At 38.9% G+C, this 18,850-nt stretch overlaps 1 protein-coding gene across 3 annotated transcripts in view; it reads right to left on the bottom strand.

Moving 5' to 3' along the window:
- myo5b (myosin VB) overlaps positions 1–18,850 on the bottom strand; it is a 72,369-nt gene that overhangs the window by 37,619 nt on the left and 15,900 nt on the right. For all 3 annotated transcript variants that reach the window (XM_053648936.1, XM_053648934.1, XM_053648935.1), the window contains exons 2-10: positions 14,192–14,302; positions 11,983–12,154; positions 8,466–8,610; positions 5,303–5,459; positions 3,963–4,106; positions 3,755–3,836; positions 2,149–2,256; positions 1,126–1,235; positions 132–397 (exon numbers count right to left, since the gene is read on the bottom strand). In XM_053648936.1, coding sequence (XP_053504911.1) covers positions 132–397; positions 1,126–1,235; positions 2,149–2,256; positions 3,755–3,836; positions 3,963–4,106; positions 5,303–5,459; positions 8,466–8,610; positions 11,983–12,154; positions 14,192–14,302 — 1,295 coding nt within the window. The remainder of the gene's footprint in view (positions 1–131; positions 398–1,125; positions 1,236–2,148; positions 2,257–3,754; positions 3,837–3,962; positions 4,107–5,302; positions 5,460–8,465; positions 8,611–11,982; positions 12,155–14,191; positions 14,303–18,850) is intronic.

Here is an 18,850-nt window from a genome sequence, read left to right as displayed (position 1 = left end):
ACATGCTCACTTAGCAATACAAATTTACAATCTATAATCCAAGTATGTTCACCTGAGGCCAATGTGGCAAATTCACATTTTCAGACATTTTCAGTTTTCAAGCTATTAGAAACCATTACAAGCAGAATTACCCATAGATATCCAACACTCCGATGAAGGAGTGCTGTTTGGTGGAGGTATGCAGGGCTTTGTTGATGTGCTCCACGATCCAGTCGAACAAATGGGCGTATATGTGTTTGGCCAGAGCGTCACGGGCCGTATTAGCCTGGGCGCTGGACATGTTTTTCACGTAGGTCTCGGTTGCCGTGGCTAACTTTCTATGGCACAGCCAGTTTTCCATCTGGTCCTGCTCGATCCCCAGCAGCTCACAGAAATGGAGAAGGTGAGGGTCGTTTCTCTGTCAGACAGCAAGAGACAGTGATCTATGAGAAGTGTGACTCGGAAAGAACTAACACAATAACAGTACTACACGTCATGATATATTTAAAGCAACAGCTAAAATTGACTTTTACACTTAACCCACTTTTGTGTTTCTGAAGCTTGCTTCTTCAGAGGTGCAAAACTAGCCACCAGTTTAACACTGTGTCCAAATCATCACACACACCTTCCTCAAAAATCACCTGTTGTCTCGAGAACACTTTTAATAATAAAGTTGAAACTTTATTGAGGTAGGAGGCCATACCTCCTACCTCAATCTGATGTTGCTGCAAAGTGACACCAAACTATTACAACAGTTTGTAGTTTTCAAACTATAAACCTGTTTTTAGCTCGGAGAAGTCCTTTTGTCCATTTTTAAAATACATTTTAAACAGTGGTTCATACAGTGTCAGAAACCATGCCAAGTCTGTTTGAGACACGGAATGACTCCATATGATTTAATACGGCACCTTGCACAATGCTAAACTGGTAGCTATAGGTTTCCCTTACTTGTTTGCTACAGCAGCCTCACAGCTCCAGTACAATCTTTAAAAAGCAAAAATATTTTAGCTAATCATCTATATTTTTGGATAATGTTTAAAATTCCCCCACTGAACTCAAGATTTAAAAGAGGAAATTAAATCTAGCAAAAGTACAGGATTGTTTGAAAGGCATTAGGTGAACTAGAATAATGTCGTATCCACTTACGGAGATATGGCATGACTCTTTATCTCTCTCAGAAACTATGTCCACGTTCCCAAGGTGCAATATGGAGGCAATTATCTTGAAGATGCTCATCTGATGGCTCTCCTTCACACCTGCGCAACAAAAACGTCACAATGTGTAAATACATCGGTGTTGGCTGTGATCCATTCTGAAGTGATCACGAGTACACGCTAGTGGTCTGACTGGTCATGCAACTTACGCAGAGACTTGTATGGCAAACACTCCACATAAAATAAATAAATAAATAAATAAATAAATAAATAAATAGAAATAAAACGTGTTTATGCTGATATGGTATATATGTTTATTCTGTAACGAGACATTAATTTCGCATTTTTGGAAAGAGTCTCCAGTGTCAGCGCTTTGTAATTGAAAAACTGTAACTTTAGGTTTTCCAACACATTTTCAAGACTGAGGAGTTTGCACTTCCCGGTTTCTCAAGCTGTGTTTTTTTTTTTGTCTTAAGCCCAAAAGCGAGAAAAAGAGAAGGTTGATGTTGCATGATGGTTTATAGCTGCTCTAACGTAAGTGATAACTGGAACGAACTTGTCTCACGGTCGTTCCACAACATTAAACGTAACTGTAAAGATTGGTTGGGAAGATTAGTTGTGGAAATGTGGATCAGTAACTATCAGGCTGCAGCAAACCAGGCCGTTGGTGATTATTTTCCAACAACAGCACAACCCACAAGTGTTTTATTCTTTACTTAACATTTCCAGGTTTAACATTACAGGAGAATCTGTAACCACTGCCAGAAACTTACACTGATTTCATCACTCTGAAACTCAATCTGTACAAAAAAGGAACTCTAAAGTCCCACCCACAGTGTTTGATTGACAGGTCTGCCTCATTGACAGTAAAAATACACAAGGATAATAGGAATGCTGAATCATACCCCTTGTACTATAAATTGTAAAAACATGCTTGAATGAGCAGCGTCTCTTGTTATTTGGTAAAAGTCTGGAAAATGGTGCAATGCTGAAATGAGAGAAGTATGAGCCTCACCCAGCATGGTCAGGGCTTCCCGTGTCTTCTCCAAGTCCACAGCATCATTAACCCCCGGAATGACGATGTTCTGACCCAGAGAGGTGTAAGTGAAGTCTTCTGCACTGTCTGCAAAAAACATGCAACAGTAATCAGTGCAGTGAAAGGACCTACCTTCAGCATAGAACAGTCAGCAGGTTAAACATTTAGACCTAAAGTCTGGTGAAGGAAACTTTTTCTCCATGATGAGGATAAAGTCCAGTCAATTTGAGCTCCATCGGAAAAGCTTTAATACTTAGGTTTACTTTATAAACAGTATGTAAGACAGTAATTAACATGAGGAAACCAGAAATATTAGGATTAGTACTGTTTAAGTAACTAACAACGGTACTGAGGCTGAGACTTAACGCTTAAACAAACAGTTTATCAATGAATACGGGTTTTTATTGTAAGTACTAATGATGTATTAATGCTGATGTTCATGTAATGTAATGTTAGTTAAGGGAACTCTAGGACTGCAACAACTATATGATAATAATCAATAATTAAAATAATCGACAACGAATTTCATTACGGATGAGTTGGGTCTGTGACGTCACTGTGGATAACTCCCCCGTCAGTGATGTCACTTCACAATGGTGAAAAACACATTTCTATGAATAAAACACATCTAAAAAACAGCGGAGATCACAGAGTGAGCTGCTGCAGGAAAAGTGCACCATCCCGGTCGTCCAAAACATGAGAATGTTTTATATTAAAACGCTTCAAACAAACTCGTAAGTGTATTAAAGAGGCTTGTTGTGTCAGATGCTGCGACAGATGTGTGTGCTGTTTAATGTGTTCCAGACATGTTTTTTTCAGCACATAATTAACATTTTTACCTTTATATTCTTATCTGTAAATGTTAGAAATTCACATAAGTATGTCCATTTTACATAAAGGCTTGTCCTGACAACAAGTGAGTCTCCATTAGAGCCTAATTTTGTTTTAGAGGTCTTGATAATGAAATTCGTTGTCGATTATTTTAATTATCGATTAGCAGCCCTAGTTGCAGCCCTAATTTTGTCGAGATCACAAGAAAACAACTTGTTATGTCGAGATCACAAGATAACAAGCAAGAAAAAAAATAATAATGGATGGCCTCTAAGGGCTTCTGTATCAATCTATGCCAAATTTTATACGTAAAAATAAGTTCATACAAATGTGCGTCACATAAAATCTGATGGAATTATATTTTTTTGAGCATGCTTTAGTCGCTGGACTGAAAATAGCTCGCATAATCCTATCGTTAAAAGTTATTAAAGCATTTCGTTTAAAACAGAGAGTAAATGAGACAATCTTGTGCATTAAGTACATGCTGTGGTTGGTCGTTTTAAATGCCAGTCAAATCTCTTTCTGTGAAAGTAGGAAGGTCTTGGCCATGTTTAAAAAAAACAACAAAAAAAAACTTGCATTAACTAGTATTAACTTTGAACATTACTAAAAACACGTACACTCAAATGTTCATTAAGGAAGAAATAATTCTTATGTCCTTGCAGGTTAATTGGTGGAAATGATATGTGAGGGTAAATTAGCGCTGCACAGTTCAATTGAATTATGATGAAGATTTCGTCAGTGGGCTACTCACTCAGGGCCAGGTCTTTGAACTCGGGGAGCGAGGCAGAGGCACACAGCTGGTAGAAGATGTGGTAGTTCCTTTCATCCTCAGCCTGCAGAAATAACACCAGCTTCATCACTCTGGGAAACGTCTTATTCAGCAGAGCTGCTGATGAACTGATGGGCTCATGTTAGAGGTACAATTAAGGCTGAAAGCTTTCCTGCGACACTGCGCTTACCTGAAACACCACTCTGGACTTCTCCAGCAAATACGTGCGCATGTTGGCACCGATGATGTGATACCTCCTGTCAAAGCCGATCTGGATGTATTTCCCGAAGCGGCTGCTGTTGTCGTTACGTGTCGTCTTCGCATTTCCGATAGCCTGCGATGATAAAAGGGTGGGAGTAAAAACGGTCTGTAAGCAATTTTACCAACACTTCAGCTGAGCTAGCTATTAGTGTAAAAAAAAAAAATTTAAAAAAAAGGTGCCCTGAGAGGTAACGAGGTAATGATATGTTATTGAAGTGAGCAAAAAGGGTGTCCAAAAAGTCCAAGCTGGTGTCCAAAGCTTCTTCTACCAGTGACTATTAGAGAAAAGCCTGCTGCTACACACTGTCTCCATTTTTTAAGCCAATGTTTTGGGTTACGACCATTGATAAAGCAATCGTGTAAACAATATTGAACATTCTACCATAGTACTGTTGAATTCTCCAATCTGATTGGTCAGAGTGTGTTGATTAAGTTCCTACAACAGCAGCTCTGACATAAATAAAGTAAATCACAGGTTTAGAATCATGTGCCTTGCTCTGATACATTATCAGTTCTATAGTAAACTATATGATGGACACACCACATTAAAAAACTTGCAGTAAAAGACATAAACTGGATACCTAAATAATGAAGAAATAAAAGAAATCAGACATAGAACCGATAAAGAAATATAAACAATTTCATAAAGAAGTGCAAAGTGTGGGCTGAAAGTGCTAAAGGTCTTTGAACTTAAAGATGGGGGTGGAGCTATTAAATAAATTAACTGCTGAGGTATGCAAGGAATAAAACACTTCCGGTCACATCACTCCAACTGTCATTGATTATTTTCCTATAAGTTTATAATTCTCCTATAATTGTTTAGATCGTTTGTTTGCTGGATTATTCCTGTAATTAAACGGGACCCAAAGACAGAACAGTCTCTAATCATTTCTTTGACACTTAATTCTTGATATCCATGCTTGCAAATGGCTAAATTTTCTATATAATTAAAATAGTCATCCTATTACTTGGTAATGGATTGAAAAGCAGTGGCATCACGCATTACTAATATGTACGTCACGTGCATGCTTTTCAGGGAAAAACACCAGAGCTGGGGGCGGAGTCAATTTGCAGACCAGACAATAAAAATGCCAACGTAGAGCTGAAATAATAATAATAATTATTATTTTAAAAAGTCTAGCCATATTCCACCACAATGTAGCTTCTTTTCAATTTTGTTGAGTTATCTTTGTAATGATACCATTCCATTACCCTCAGTAATCATCTTATAGTTACTCTAGCATACACGCTTCGGGTTATAATACACACCTCCATGATGGGGCTGGACGCCAGCACTTTCTCCTCCACATTCGCGTCACTGGCGGATCCTCCCACAGTAGCGAAGTAGCGCATGGCGTATTTGGCAGAGACTGTCTTCCCAGCTCCTGACTCTCCACTCACGATGATCGACTGGTTCTTCTCATCTCTGGAGAAGATACAGTACAGAGGAAGGAATCAACTACCTGAAAATGACTTGTTTGTACAAGTGTGTCGTATGCTTCTCTGCATGCCTTTGAGAACTCTGTCTTACTCAGTGAGGCATGAGGTCCCTTTCCAGAACCTTCAAACTGACTGTTCGTCAGTGGTGGAATGAACTTCCAACCTCAGTCCGGACCGCAGAATCGGTCACCATCTTCAAAAAAAAGGCTAAATTCCCACCTCTTTCGTGAACACCTAACCTAACATTCTGCACTTACACCTCTACTCAGCACACTTTGCTTCTCTAGAACCCAGTTAAAAATCTTGTACAATAGCACTACTAGTATTGATCTCTGCCTGATAGATCGCTTTGCTTGAATTTCCTCATCTGTAAGTCGCTTTGGATAAAAGCGTCTGCTAAATGAATAAACGTACAAAAAGAAAATTCACAAAAAGACTGACATTTAAATGTGTGAACATATAATGGATGTTTTCTGCCAAAGTTATTGTGGTTCACGTTTTCCCCATTTTGACGGTTGATAAGAACATTACCTCAATGGCCCGTATCTGCATTGCGCTGCTGCCACATGATACGTTTATTGGAAAACTGCATGAAAGAGCATGGGTACGCGTGTTTCTATTAAAGCTGCCAGTAAGTGTATGCAATCAGTCCCTCCAGGGTTTCGTGATTTTGCAATCGCAGAAATTAACGCAAACTCAAGCAAACACTACAATATTCAGAGGATCTTGCAATTTTTCAAAATTACCGCAGATTTGGGCCAAGACGCGTCATGTGATGTCATCACAACACGCATTCAGCCCAAGCCCTCTCCGATTCACGCGTGTCGAACATGAGTACAGCTAAAAGGTCTCAAAAATCACTGTGAAAGAGCGTGCAAAACAATTTTGTGTAATTGCAATTTCACCAATTCAAGTAGTTTTCCACAAAAAAACACACTTGAAAAAAGCTGCAGCAAAATCAAGACTTTTTGGCCGCAACAATCACAAAAAAAACCCCTGGGAAATCATGTATGGACTGTACAATGTACATTGTACTTATCTGTTCTTTCTCTGTGATGTACTATGCTGCCAGAAATATGATCCCCGAAATGTTTTTGATATTTCCTTAACCGATTCGAATGAGTAATTTCTTGACCAAATTAAATAACATTAGGACTCAAACAAACTGGCCAATTATGATGTAAATATCAAGCTTTCTACAGTATTACAGTATCTTAATTTAGCACACTGGACTCTGAATTCATTCATACAGCACTGATATGTTGAAGAGGCAGAAATAAAGCAGCCTTAGTTTCATGTACTAAATGAGGCATTAGGGCTCCAGGAAAAATGCTGACTTAACACAAGCTCTCCGGTGTGAGTTTGATGGCCAGCGGATGATGCCAGTGGATAATCCTTATGTTCACCTTGGGCTACATCCCAGTTCCTGAAAAAAGGGACAATTTCAGCAATGTGCTCTTTTTTGGGGGTGGGATTGTTCCCAATTTTCTTCCAATTTTATTATTTGCCAGATCCCAGTCACATGACCGCTACCAACTGGGACGGTTGAAGTTTAGCATGTGCTTCCTCCAAGACATGAGAAGCCACCATATCATTGCTAAACTGTTCTATCACAGAGCAGCTAAACACTCGCTGTCTGACTTCTTCCACATGAGATACGCACAGCTGACTAGTGCCTCTCTGACTGACAGGCGAAAGCGTAATCCCTCCCAACAAGCACGACCAATTTTGCTCTTTTGGACTCTTCTGGCCATGGATGGCTGTGGCATCATCAGGATTTGAACTCTCGAGCTCAAGCTTTGACGTTCTTTTAAATAGCTTACCAACATGTATAGACCAGGTTCATTCACAGAAGGAATAAAGAGTCTGAAGACAATAAGCCACTACAATATTATTATTTTTTTAATTCCAACACCGCTCCTGTGCTGTTTTCAGTTGTCGTGACTCACCGAGCAGTCCCTCTGTCTCTGCGGGGGCTCCTCTGACTCGATTTAAACCTGATGCGAATACGGACTAGTCCTTTGTTTTCCACGGGGGGGAAAAATTACAAAGGTGTCAACAATGAGGACGTGTGCACTGTAATCATCCACCCACTCCAGCCATTACTGAGGCAGGAAGGTCTTTGAGATTATTCAGGGCTCTCCCACTCGAGGTTCAACTACTGAACATTGGTATGAAATAACAGCTAAAAATAATAGTAATAATTATGGTACTGTTTGAGTTTTGTAACACCTGTCTCAAATGCAAGATCGCTTGCATTTGAAAATCAACAAGGAGCAATATGAGGTTCATAAAGAAACCAAACACTAGAGCCTTTAGCACATGATGTAAAGTCCAATCTTTATTACTGTTAGCGCAAAATGGAGGAATTAAAGGTCAAGTAACATCTGTGGGGGGCAGAAAGAAGAAGAAGAAAAAGAAGAAAAAAATAAAAAGAAGAAGAAAAAAGAAAAAGAAGAAAAAAAAGAAAAAAGAAAGAAGAAAAAAAGAAAAAAAAGAAAAAAGAAAGAAGAAAAAAAGAAAAAAAAGAAAAAAGAAAGAAGAAAAAAAAGAAAAAGAAAAAAGAAAACAAGAAGAAGAAGAAGAAAAAAAGAAAAAAAGAAAAAAAAGAAAAAAAAGAGAAAGAAGAAAAAAAGAAAGAAGAAAAAGAAAAAAGAAAGATAAAAGAAAAAGAAAAAGAGAAAAAGAAGACAAGCTCCAGTCTCAAATCAAGGATGTATTCACCATATTAATGACTACACGTTTTTATAAACCACTTTTATGGCTGATCTTATAAACTTATAAAGATTTGTTGTGTCTGTGTGTATTTGTTTTTATTTGATATATCAGAAAATAAAGATGATTTCAGGGAAAACGCATTAGAGTTTTAAAACAAATTTTAGAAATGAAACATTACAAACCTTTATGTTGGGGGAAAAAAGTGGAAACATTCCCAAAGCATTATCAAGAACAAAAATGCTTTTTTGTACTGTTATGATACATCACTGCTTACCTGCCCATCTGTTTATAAGCCTCCTCTGCCACGGCGAATATATGAGGGTCCATGTCACCCATGTTTTGCCCGCTGTAGGCATTGATGACCTCCTCGCCATAAATCGGCAGCTGCTCGTATGGATTAATGGCCACCAGTACAATACCTGAGGAACAGAGAGAATAAAAGTACAAGTTAAGACCAGGTGTGCCACATGAAAACCACAAAAAAATCAAATAAACTGCAGAAATCAAAGATGAGATCATCAGAAACATGAACATTTCCGTCCAAAAATAAGTTAGATTTGCTAATATGTTACATAAGAAATTATTAGTCAAGCTTTTGTGACAGCCCGATTGCTCTTCGTAGTTAAAGTGCTTACAGTAAGTGCTCTTTGTGGCATTATTTAGTGAAGCAGTTTTATAAATTTCCCTCAAACATCCCTCAGCACTCAACTCATTTAAAACCTTAATTATAACAAAATGCTTTACTGTATGTTCATTCTATGAAGACACAAGTGTGGCGTCAAGAAAGGCCTGACACCATCACTTCTCTGACAAAGTGCATGACTACCCATGAAAGAGAACAATTCAGTCTAGGAAAGTAGTGTACATTGAGGCTCTGGTGTTGTTTCAGACTTCCAGGAGCTCAACAAATGAATTTAGTTTAAATTATTTCTCAATTAATTCTTAACAAACAGCATGTGGCACATTTTAATCATTTATTGTCGGATTTAATGCAGTGGAACTTCCGCGAGACAAGTTAGTTCCTGTTCACACCTATGTGATAGCTGCAGTAAACGGTCATTCCCTCACCAGCCTCTCTCACACACACTCATACACTCATACACTCATACACTCATACACTCATACACTCATACACTCAAAGGAAAAAGGAAACAGAATGGTGGGGTGTTAAAAAAGGAATACAGTGGAATACATAAAGGAAATGCTAAAGGAATTGGGAGGAAAATGAATATTTAGGGTCCTGTATATTCAAACATTGCTGATATAATTCAGGCTGTAACGCATTCTTTAGTAGAACCTAGAGGAAGAACTGACTCTCAAAGTCGTTATAGCAAAGAAAAGCCGTCTACATTTCTTTAGCGAGCCCTGGTTGTCATGGAGAAGCTCAAACCAATAAAAAAAAACACACCATAATGACCAGAGAGGACGACACAGACAGACATGTTTTTGTTCACCTTCACTACACCACAGCAAAGTTTATGGCTCCCTTGGAGATGCCATGAATGGGACCCAAGTAATAGAAGCACAATGAGAAGAAAAAAAAAAAGAAAAAGAGAAGAAAAAAAAAAACATACAGTAAGAAGAGACAGTGAATCAACATGGAGTGTATGTACAATTTAACTGTCCGAATGAGCAGTATCAATCTGTAGAACGCGTGTATAACTATAGACTATATACAGTCACGGAGCACTTTATTAGGAACACCTGTACACCTACTCATTAAGGGGCAGTGGCTTTTGGTTAAGGCTCTGGGTTACTGATCGGAAGGCCGGGGGTTCAAGCCCCTGTACTGCCAAGCTGCCACTGTTGGGCCCTTGAGCAAAGCCCTTAACCCTCTCGGCTCCAGGGGTGCTGTATCATGGCTGACCTTTCGCTCTGACCCCAACTTCCTAACATGCTGGGGTATGCGAAGAAAAGAATTTCACTGTGCTGTAATGTATACGTGATTAATAAAGACTCATTATCATCATTCATGCAATGATCTAATCGGCCAATTGTTTGGCAGCAGTGCAATGCAAAAACTCCTGCGGATACAGGTCAAGAGCTTCATATAATGTTCAACCATCAGAATGGGGAAAAATTTTGATCTCAATGATTTTAACCGTGGCATGCTGGTTGGTGCCAGACAGGCTGCTTTGAGTATTTCTATAAAAGCGGATCTCCTTGGATTTTCACACACAGCAGTCCCGAGAGGTTACTCAGAATGGTGCAATAAAGAAAAATCATCCAGTGAGCAGCAGTTCAGAGGACGGAAACGCCTTGCTGATATGAGAGGTCTACATAGAATGGCCAGACTGGTTCAAGCAGACAGAAAGGCTACAGTAACTCGGATAACCACTCTGTACAATTGTGGTGAGCAGAAAAGCATCTTAGTACGCACAACACGATGAATCTTGAGGACGATGCGCTACAACAGCAGAAGACCATGTTGGGTTCCACTTCTGTCAGCCAAGAACAGAAAGCTGAGGCTGCAGTGGGCACAGGCTCACCAAAATTGGACGGTTGAAGACTGGAAAAACGTAGCCCGGTCTGATGAATCTTGATTTCTGCTGAGGCACACAGATGGTAGGGTCAGAATTTGGTGCCAACAGCATGAATCCATGGACCAAACCTGCCTTGTGTGAACAGTCCAGGCTGGTGGAGGTGGTGTAATGTTATGGGGAATGTTTTCTTGGCACACTTTGGGCCTGTTAATACCAATCAATCATCGCTGGAATGCCACAGCCTATTTGAGTATTGTTGCTGACCATGTGCATCCCTTCATGGCCACAATTTAGCCGTCTTCTAATGGCTACTTCCAGCATGATAATGCTCCATGTCACAAAGCAAAAGTCGTCTCAAACTGGTTTCATGAACATGATAATGAGTTCAGTGTTCTTCAGTGGCCTTCCCAGTAACCAGACCTGAATCCAGATCACCTTTGGGATGTGGTACAACCGGAGATTCATAGCATGAAAATGCACCTGAAAACTCTGCACGAATTGCATGATGCGATCATTTCAACATGGACCAGATTCTCAAAGGAATGTTTCCAACATCTTGTGGAATCCACGCCATGAAGAGAGAGCAAAGAGAAGCCCTATCCAGTATTAGTTTAGTGTTCCTTATAAAGTGCTTGGTGAGTGTATAGCCTATTAATATAATCAAATACATATTAAACATATATTTAATATTTATTTCAAACATTTATATTTCATATGTATCAAATAAATATAATGAAAATATTTTCAAATAGCCCATTAACAGCCTATTAATTTACAATTTTACAGATAAAACGTACATAAAAAGCACAAGTTTCATTTTTAGTTGCCATTGTCAGGTTCTGAGAGAATTCAGCCATATTTGGTCGATGAACAACATTTTAACAGCTAATTTGAATTTAGTTTTAGTCTTCTGACACAAACAGATAATACTTCTAGTCATATTTTAATCGTTTGGTTATTATGGGTTTTAGATTTAGTTGATGTGAACTAAAAGTGAACAGTTTATCAATAAAAAAATTAATTACATTTAAAAAAAATTTCCCCACCAAACAAAAATTCAAATGCAAAATCAAAAGGTCATTACATTTCATTATATATTTTGAGTAGAAAAATTAAATATTATTAAGCGCTTGTTTACTTTTCGTCACAGAAAACAGGTCATTCTTTAAAGCCAAACGTCTTCAAAACAATACAATCACATGGGTGGGTAAGGTCATGGAATAGAAGACGATACATACTGATATACTGATATACTTTAATTCATTCAATGAAATGCAGACAAATTCAAAGCTTGTATTAGAAACTTACCACAGTAGGTGTAGATGTGGTTGGACTCCAGGAAGCGAACCTTGAGGTTGTGCAGCACCGCAGGTTCATGCAGGTAGCTGAGGGCCGTGAGGTCGTTCTCTCCCACCAGTATGTCAGGGTTTCGAAGGAATGGAAGTGGGTTGTCTTTAGGACCAATTGGATATGGCAATGTCTGATGAAACAATGCAACAGAGTCTTGAGGGAGAATCTTAACTCTCAGGCTGACATGAAATTCTTCATACAAATGCATATAACATTTCACATAATTATGGAACCCATTGTCGTACATCACAGTGCAGCTGAATGTCGATCCTGACTGATCAATAGACATAAAATAATTCAATTTTAACATCAGTTATGACAGCATATCATAAGATAGTGTTTTAACTGCCCATAAAATGGTATGAGATCCATGAATTGTATCCATATATGGACATATTTCCTTTTTAAACAGGAAGTCAGACACAAAATCCATTAGCATTATGAACTTAGCAAACCTGCTAAAGTGTATGGGATTTCTCGCAGCCATTTTGCCCATTGCCACTTTGTCATGTTCATTATCCTAGAGCCATGGCATTCTAAATGGGTTTCATATCCACGGCGTTCCTGACTGCATGGCTTGTTTAAAAATCCCATGATGAAGTTTATCAGCTAGCATCAATGTTGCTATGGTTATTATTTAGTCATCATACATGTGAGGCTATTTGAGCGTTCATTGGAAATGAAAAGTAGTTCATTTAAAACTCAATAACTAAAAAACAAAAATGTGTAAGCAATGTTCATTTTCTAATATTCAAACAGTTTCTACATGTGGGTGAGTGGAAAGTTCAGGAATAAAGAAGCTCTGGTGGCTTGAATAAATGACAATAATGGTAAATATTTACCTTTTTTTTAAAAAAAAAAAAAAAAAACCTAACTATTTAACTGGACTGTTAAATATACACTACCAGTCAAAAGTTTAGACAAACTCATTCTTTATTTTTATTTTCTCCACATTTTAGAATAATAATAAAGTCATCAAAACTTTGGAATAACACAAATGGAACTATGGGAATTATGTAGTGATAAAAAATCCAAAATAAATCAAAATAATATGATATTTTGGCATCTTCAAAGTTGACACTCTTTTTGCCAAGAATTTCCAGAAATCTCGGCCGATTTCTTGAGGAATCTCCCCGAGGTGCTTTTTGAACAGTATTAAAGGAGTTCCCACCTACGCTGGACTCTTATTGGCTACTTTTCGGAATATTACGCTCCAAATCATCAGTTTAACAAAAAAAAAATAGATTTGTTTGTAAATAAAATGTTTTCTAATGAAAGAAATGAATATGTTGGCACAAGTATATTTTTTGTCTACAACACCATTTCAAATATTTAATCCTACACCTTCAGATCAGAAGATTTTTAAGATCATGAGAAATGTTTCAGTTGAGTGTCTCCAAACTTTGGACCGGTAGTGTAAATGTCATCTAGTCTTTTTTCAATCTTCATCTGTTCAGTTTCAGTGAGCCTGTGCCTTCAGATTCCCGTTCTTGTCTGTCAGGAGTGGGACCTGATGTCGTCTACTGCAGATGTAGTCCCTCCACCTCAATGTGTTGCTTTTCTGCTCACCACAGCTGAAAAGAGTGGTTATCTGTGCTTCCACAGCCTTGCTGTGAGATGAATATTAACTCAAGCGCTTGACGTGTATCTGCATGCGTTTATGCGTTGTGCTACTCCACATGATTGGCATGACTCGATAATTGCACAAATGTGTAATAAAGTGGACAGTTAGTATACAGAGTCTTACTTGTGTCGTTCGTGCAAAGAGAGGAAAAGCTCTAAATCACCAGTTTTGATTTCATAAGGACTTTAAGGCTAATGCAATCGCAGTTGCCATGAGGTGGGATAATGTGAGTCGTGTGTTTCTAAAAGAAAAGAAAACATGAGGGAACATCATGGCGGTGATTATGGCTCTGATCATTTCCCCTGATATGCTGCATTGTTATTTGAGAAGAGTCTCATACACACAGTTCAGCTGCATATTTCATGGCCTGTACTTCCCATTCACAAAAACAACGTTAATGATTAATAAAGGAACATGAACACACACGCACACAGCTGTGCTGAATAAGAAACACAGGCTGCAGCAGAGATTCAGCTCCTATGAGATTCACCTGTGATTCTGAACACGGTAAAATTTAGACAGGAGACAGGAGAGACTGCTCACCGATTCATCTTCGAGTTTGAGGTGCAAGACAGACTCTCCTTCTTTGTAGTCTTTAATAATCTCAGCAGGCTTCCACACCTCCTCTGGGTCGGGGATCCAAACCCGAGTGTACTGGAACACACACACATATAAAACATAAGTATTAAAACACAAATGCTAGGTTTGGACATCAGACATCGCACTAAAAAGCTTACACATATGTAGTACACATCGAAGAAGGACTGGAATGATGGATTATAAACATTGTGATAAAAAAAAGGAATTATAGCCAATCTGGCAACTCTGAACAAATTCCTGGAGCTGTTTAAAGTCCTCAGTGATAAGTGTTGTAATAAAGATCCTATAAACCACTTTATTTTCCTGTAAATTCAGTAAATCTCAGACAATTTTTGGCGTCTGTATGACTTTAGATGGCTCGGGATCTGCACTCGATGCGTTTTGATCCCTGTGCATTCCTCGATTTGTGAAATAGTAACCCATAACATTATCAGCACATGAGCTTCTTCAAACTACAAATAAAATACGTCTCATCAGCTCACTGAGAAAATATGTCTTTTTAGCTCACTGAGAAAATACGTCTCATCAGCTCAATGAGATTTCGCAGTCGTTGTTTGCAAATAAAAATAAATAAAATAAAAAATAATAAGAGAAAGGCAGACTCCTGATGCATGGTTTCCTCATGTTTTGTTTATGAGACCTCATAACCTGCCGAGGTCGAGCTCAGGGTGGAGGAGGTGATGGAACAGTCCACAGCAGTCTGGCTTAGTCAAATAAAAAGTAATAAGGTGTGTGTGTTGTATGCTGTGCCCTCGCTCCAAAAACAAAACTACTGAGAGGGAAAAATTTTCAGACTGCAGTTCATTACAGCTTATAGAAAGGAGAAGATCAGAAAGTAACTAACAATCATTCATTTAAATACCCATTTCCCCTTTCCCCATACATACACAATACACTACATGCCGCTCCTATTAACACGCCACAGCGTTACACACCGCTCCTATTAACACGCTACAGCATTACATACCACTCCCATTAACACGCTACAGCGTTAAGAGCCGCTCCCATTAACACGCTACAGCGTTAAGAGCCACTCCCATTAACACGCAACAGCGTTAAGAACCGCTCCCATTAACACGCAACAGCGTTAAGAACCGCTCCCATTAACACGCTACAGCGTTACACACCGCTCCCATTAACACGCTACAGCGTTACACACCGCTCCTATTAACACGCTACAGCGTTACACACCGCTCCTATTAACACGCTACAGCGTTACACACCGCTCCCATTAACACGCTACAGCGTTAAGAGCCGCTCCCATTAACACGCTACAGCGTTAAGAGCCGCTCCCATTAACACGCTACAGCGTTAAGAGCCGCTCCCATTAACACGTGACAGCGTTAAGAACCGCTCCCATTAACACGCGACAGCGTTACGCGCCGCTCCTATTAACACGCTACAGCGTTACACACCGCTCCTATTAACACGCTACAGCGTTACACACCGCTCCCATTAACACGCTACAGCATTACACACCGCTCCCATTAACACGCTACAGCGTTACACACCGTTCCCATTAACACGCTACAGCGTTACACACCGCTCCCATTAACACGCTACAGCGTTACACACCGCTCCCATTAACACGCTACAGCGTTACACACCGCTCCCATTAACACGCTACAGCGTTACACACCGCTCCCATTAACACGCTACAGCGTTACACACCGCTCCTATTAACACGCTACAGAGTTACACACCGCTCCTATTAACACGCTACAGCGTTACACACCGCTCCTATTAACACGCTACAGCGTTACACACCGCTCCTATTAACACACTACAGCGTTACACACCGCTCCTATTAACACGCTACAGTGTTACACACCTAGTGTGTACACACCTACACTGTGAAATCTAAATGATTCAAATCAATTCAAATACATGATGTGACCCTTTTGTTATTTGTGATCATTAAGTTGCAGAATTATCGTAAATTCGAAACAAATTTTCAAGCACCACTGATGTAATCACCTTCACCTTGTACAAACTTGTGCTCAAGCACGTGACATCACTTCCTCTCCCTTCGGGTGAAATGACTCACTCGTGGTTATGTAAATCACAGGATGGTGTTGAACCTTAAACCACAGCAGTCAGGAATCAGAACTGACCAGCTAACCAAGTCGGTATGTATGAGGAGATCAGAATTGCTTCAATAATACTATCAGGAGAACACCTAAAAATCTATTTGGACTCTCCAATAATAATGTAGCTAACTGCCTCCGCCAGCAAGCAGTTCCTGACTGCACAGCTGGAAATATCATCACACCTTCACCTGCTCTCCATAAACCTCATTTTCCTGTCCTTTTAAAGCGAACACTGCTCCAGAACCTGAAACTTGTGTACATGAAACATGCTTAATTTGATCTTATTGTTAATTTTCACACCCGGACATTTATACATATTGACATTTAAAAAAAAAAAAAAAAAAATATTCTGAATGTTTATGATTCAGCACTTTCACTTTTCAGGTACATATGCTACACCTTTGACTCTGATTTCCGGTGGTACTGCATTACTTTATAGGCGAGGTGAGGTGACATGAGTGCTTTTACAACTCCACAATCATTGAACCACTCTCACAATAGACACACTATGTATATAATGTTCACGCTCATTAATATGAATAGGGTTAGTCACCGAAGCTGCCGATTAAGACTGTTTGTGATTGTGTCTTGGTGACGTAGGAATCCATCTGGAATACGGCAAACTTTTCAGTCTTAAGACCTTCTTTTATTACTAAAATGCTTTGTGAACTACTCAGGAAAAAAGTAATACATAGTAGTTGCAATTTTTTTTTTTTTATTAATTTTTTTTTTTTTTACATTTTTTAACACACCAAGTGATATACTTATTAGCAGTCAAAGCTCCGATTTGCTGCTCAGTCCTATGGTTTGGTTTCACAGAAACCTTATTCACAAAACTAAAAAGTTAAAGTTAATTAAAGTTATAATGTAAAGTAAAATGGTGAGCTAGTCAGCAAGTTTAACATGTTTAAGTGTGTTTTGTGCTAGCAGGAGAGTTAGAGCTGTTTGTCCTTTGCATCATGGCTACTGATTTGTTCAATCCTGATCCCCCCACCTTTTTTTGTCTCCTAAATCGGTCAGTTAGAAGCTAGGTTTAGGGTTAGCTTCCAGTAAAGACTGTTTGTAGGCTGCAGTAATTAGTCAAAATTATCAGCATTCGTTTGTTTGTGTTTTAAATCAGAAGATACGTATAATATATTTGATATGTTATTTCATGGAAAGGGGCTTGATATCTTTTCGATGCTGTAGTAAAGCTTCATAGTTAAATGAGGCTGGTTACGTTTCGGATGAGGCAACTTCTATGTGATTTAATACAAATATAGATAGATGTAGCTTTTTCCTCCCCACTTTTGCCACTTGCCATCTCCACCTACCGACCAGTAGGTTCAGAACATACAACAGCTACCAACCAGCGAGGATGAAGTCTAACGTGCTTCCTCCAAGACACGTCAAGCCAGCCAAATGTATATTTTCTACCTGCTGCTCATGCTGTGTCACACACTCAGAGGAAAGCGCTATCTACCCTCTTCCACATACATGATCTCACTGATGCCCACGATTGGCTAGTGCTGCTGTGATTGATAAGGGAAGGGGAGTACGTCATCCCTCCCACCCAGACAGCATGGCCAGTGTTGCTCTCTTGGCTCCCAGCTGTGAAATGCCATATCAACAATTTCCTTATGAAACTCATTATCCCTGGGGGAGAAAATCACTAGACTAACATGATGTTAAAAGTTGTTCCTCACAGTTTTGTTTTACATTATATTAGTGAAAATGATATTTGTAACAACTGGCTTCATTTATAAGCCACACTTAAGCCGATTAATGGATTATTCTTCGATAAATGCACAAAGCAATCCATTGTAGGAAACCTCGTAACTATTTCACTCCAGCTTTTTCATCGCTGATCCATTACCCAAACTAGAACAATTCTCATTATCCAAAACAAGCATTGTTTACAACCGTGATTTGCAAGGTTCAATTTCACTTCACAAAGTGCTCAGGTCCTGGTTAATCCCTTTTCCCCCCTTGTAATTATGTGCTTCCTGATTTGACTTTGGTTGGTCTGTGTTTCTGGGTTTTCTTTTTCCTAACTCTTTACTGTATGGTGTTGCCATGACAACAACTAATGTATCTCCATTTTTTTGACAGGGAATAATAGAAAATTACTATTTTCCTACATGTAACTGGAAAAGGGGGGCTTTAACTTTGACCTAACAAAATAAATGCCACGTCATATGACCAGGAAGTGCTGTTTGTGCTGTCTGGAATCACATGGCATGGTGAAGATCATCGGAGGGCTCTCAAAATGCGATTAACTTTTCAATATTTAGGCAAAACTACTTAAAGAAAAAAATGTAAACACTATCTGAGATAAGTTAACATTTATGTTTTGTCATTTAAACAAGTTTATATATTTTGAGTATTCTGTTACATGGCAAAATGTAATTGTTGCCATACGGCAACAGCATGCGATAATGGAACTGTGGCATGTGCACTCATGAATTAAACAGGCATGCATAGCAAAAACAGACACTAGGCTTCTCTAATAGTTTACTTACATTTCTTCCAC

Source organism: Ictalurus furcatus, chromosome 18, assembly GCF_023375685.1.
Source record: "Ictalurus furcatus strain D&B chromosome 18, Billie_1.0, whole genome shotgun sequence".
NCBI classification, from domain to species: Eukaryota; Metazoa; Chordata; class Actinopteri; order Siluriformes; family Ictaluridae; genus Ictalurus; species Ictalurus furcatus.
The sequence above is the reverse complement of the archived record's forward strand: the minus strand, read 5'-3'. Positions and strand labels throughout refer to the sequence as shown.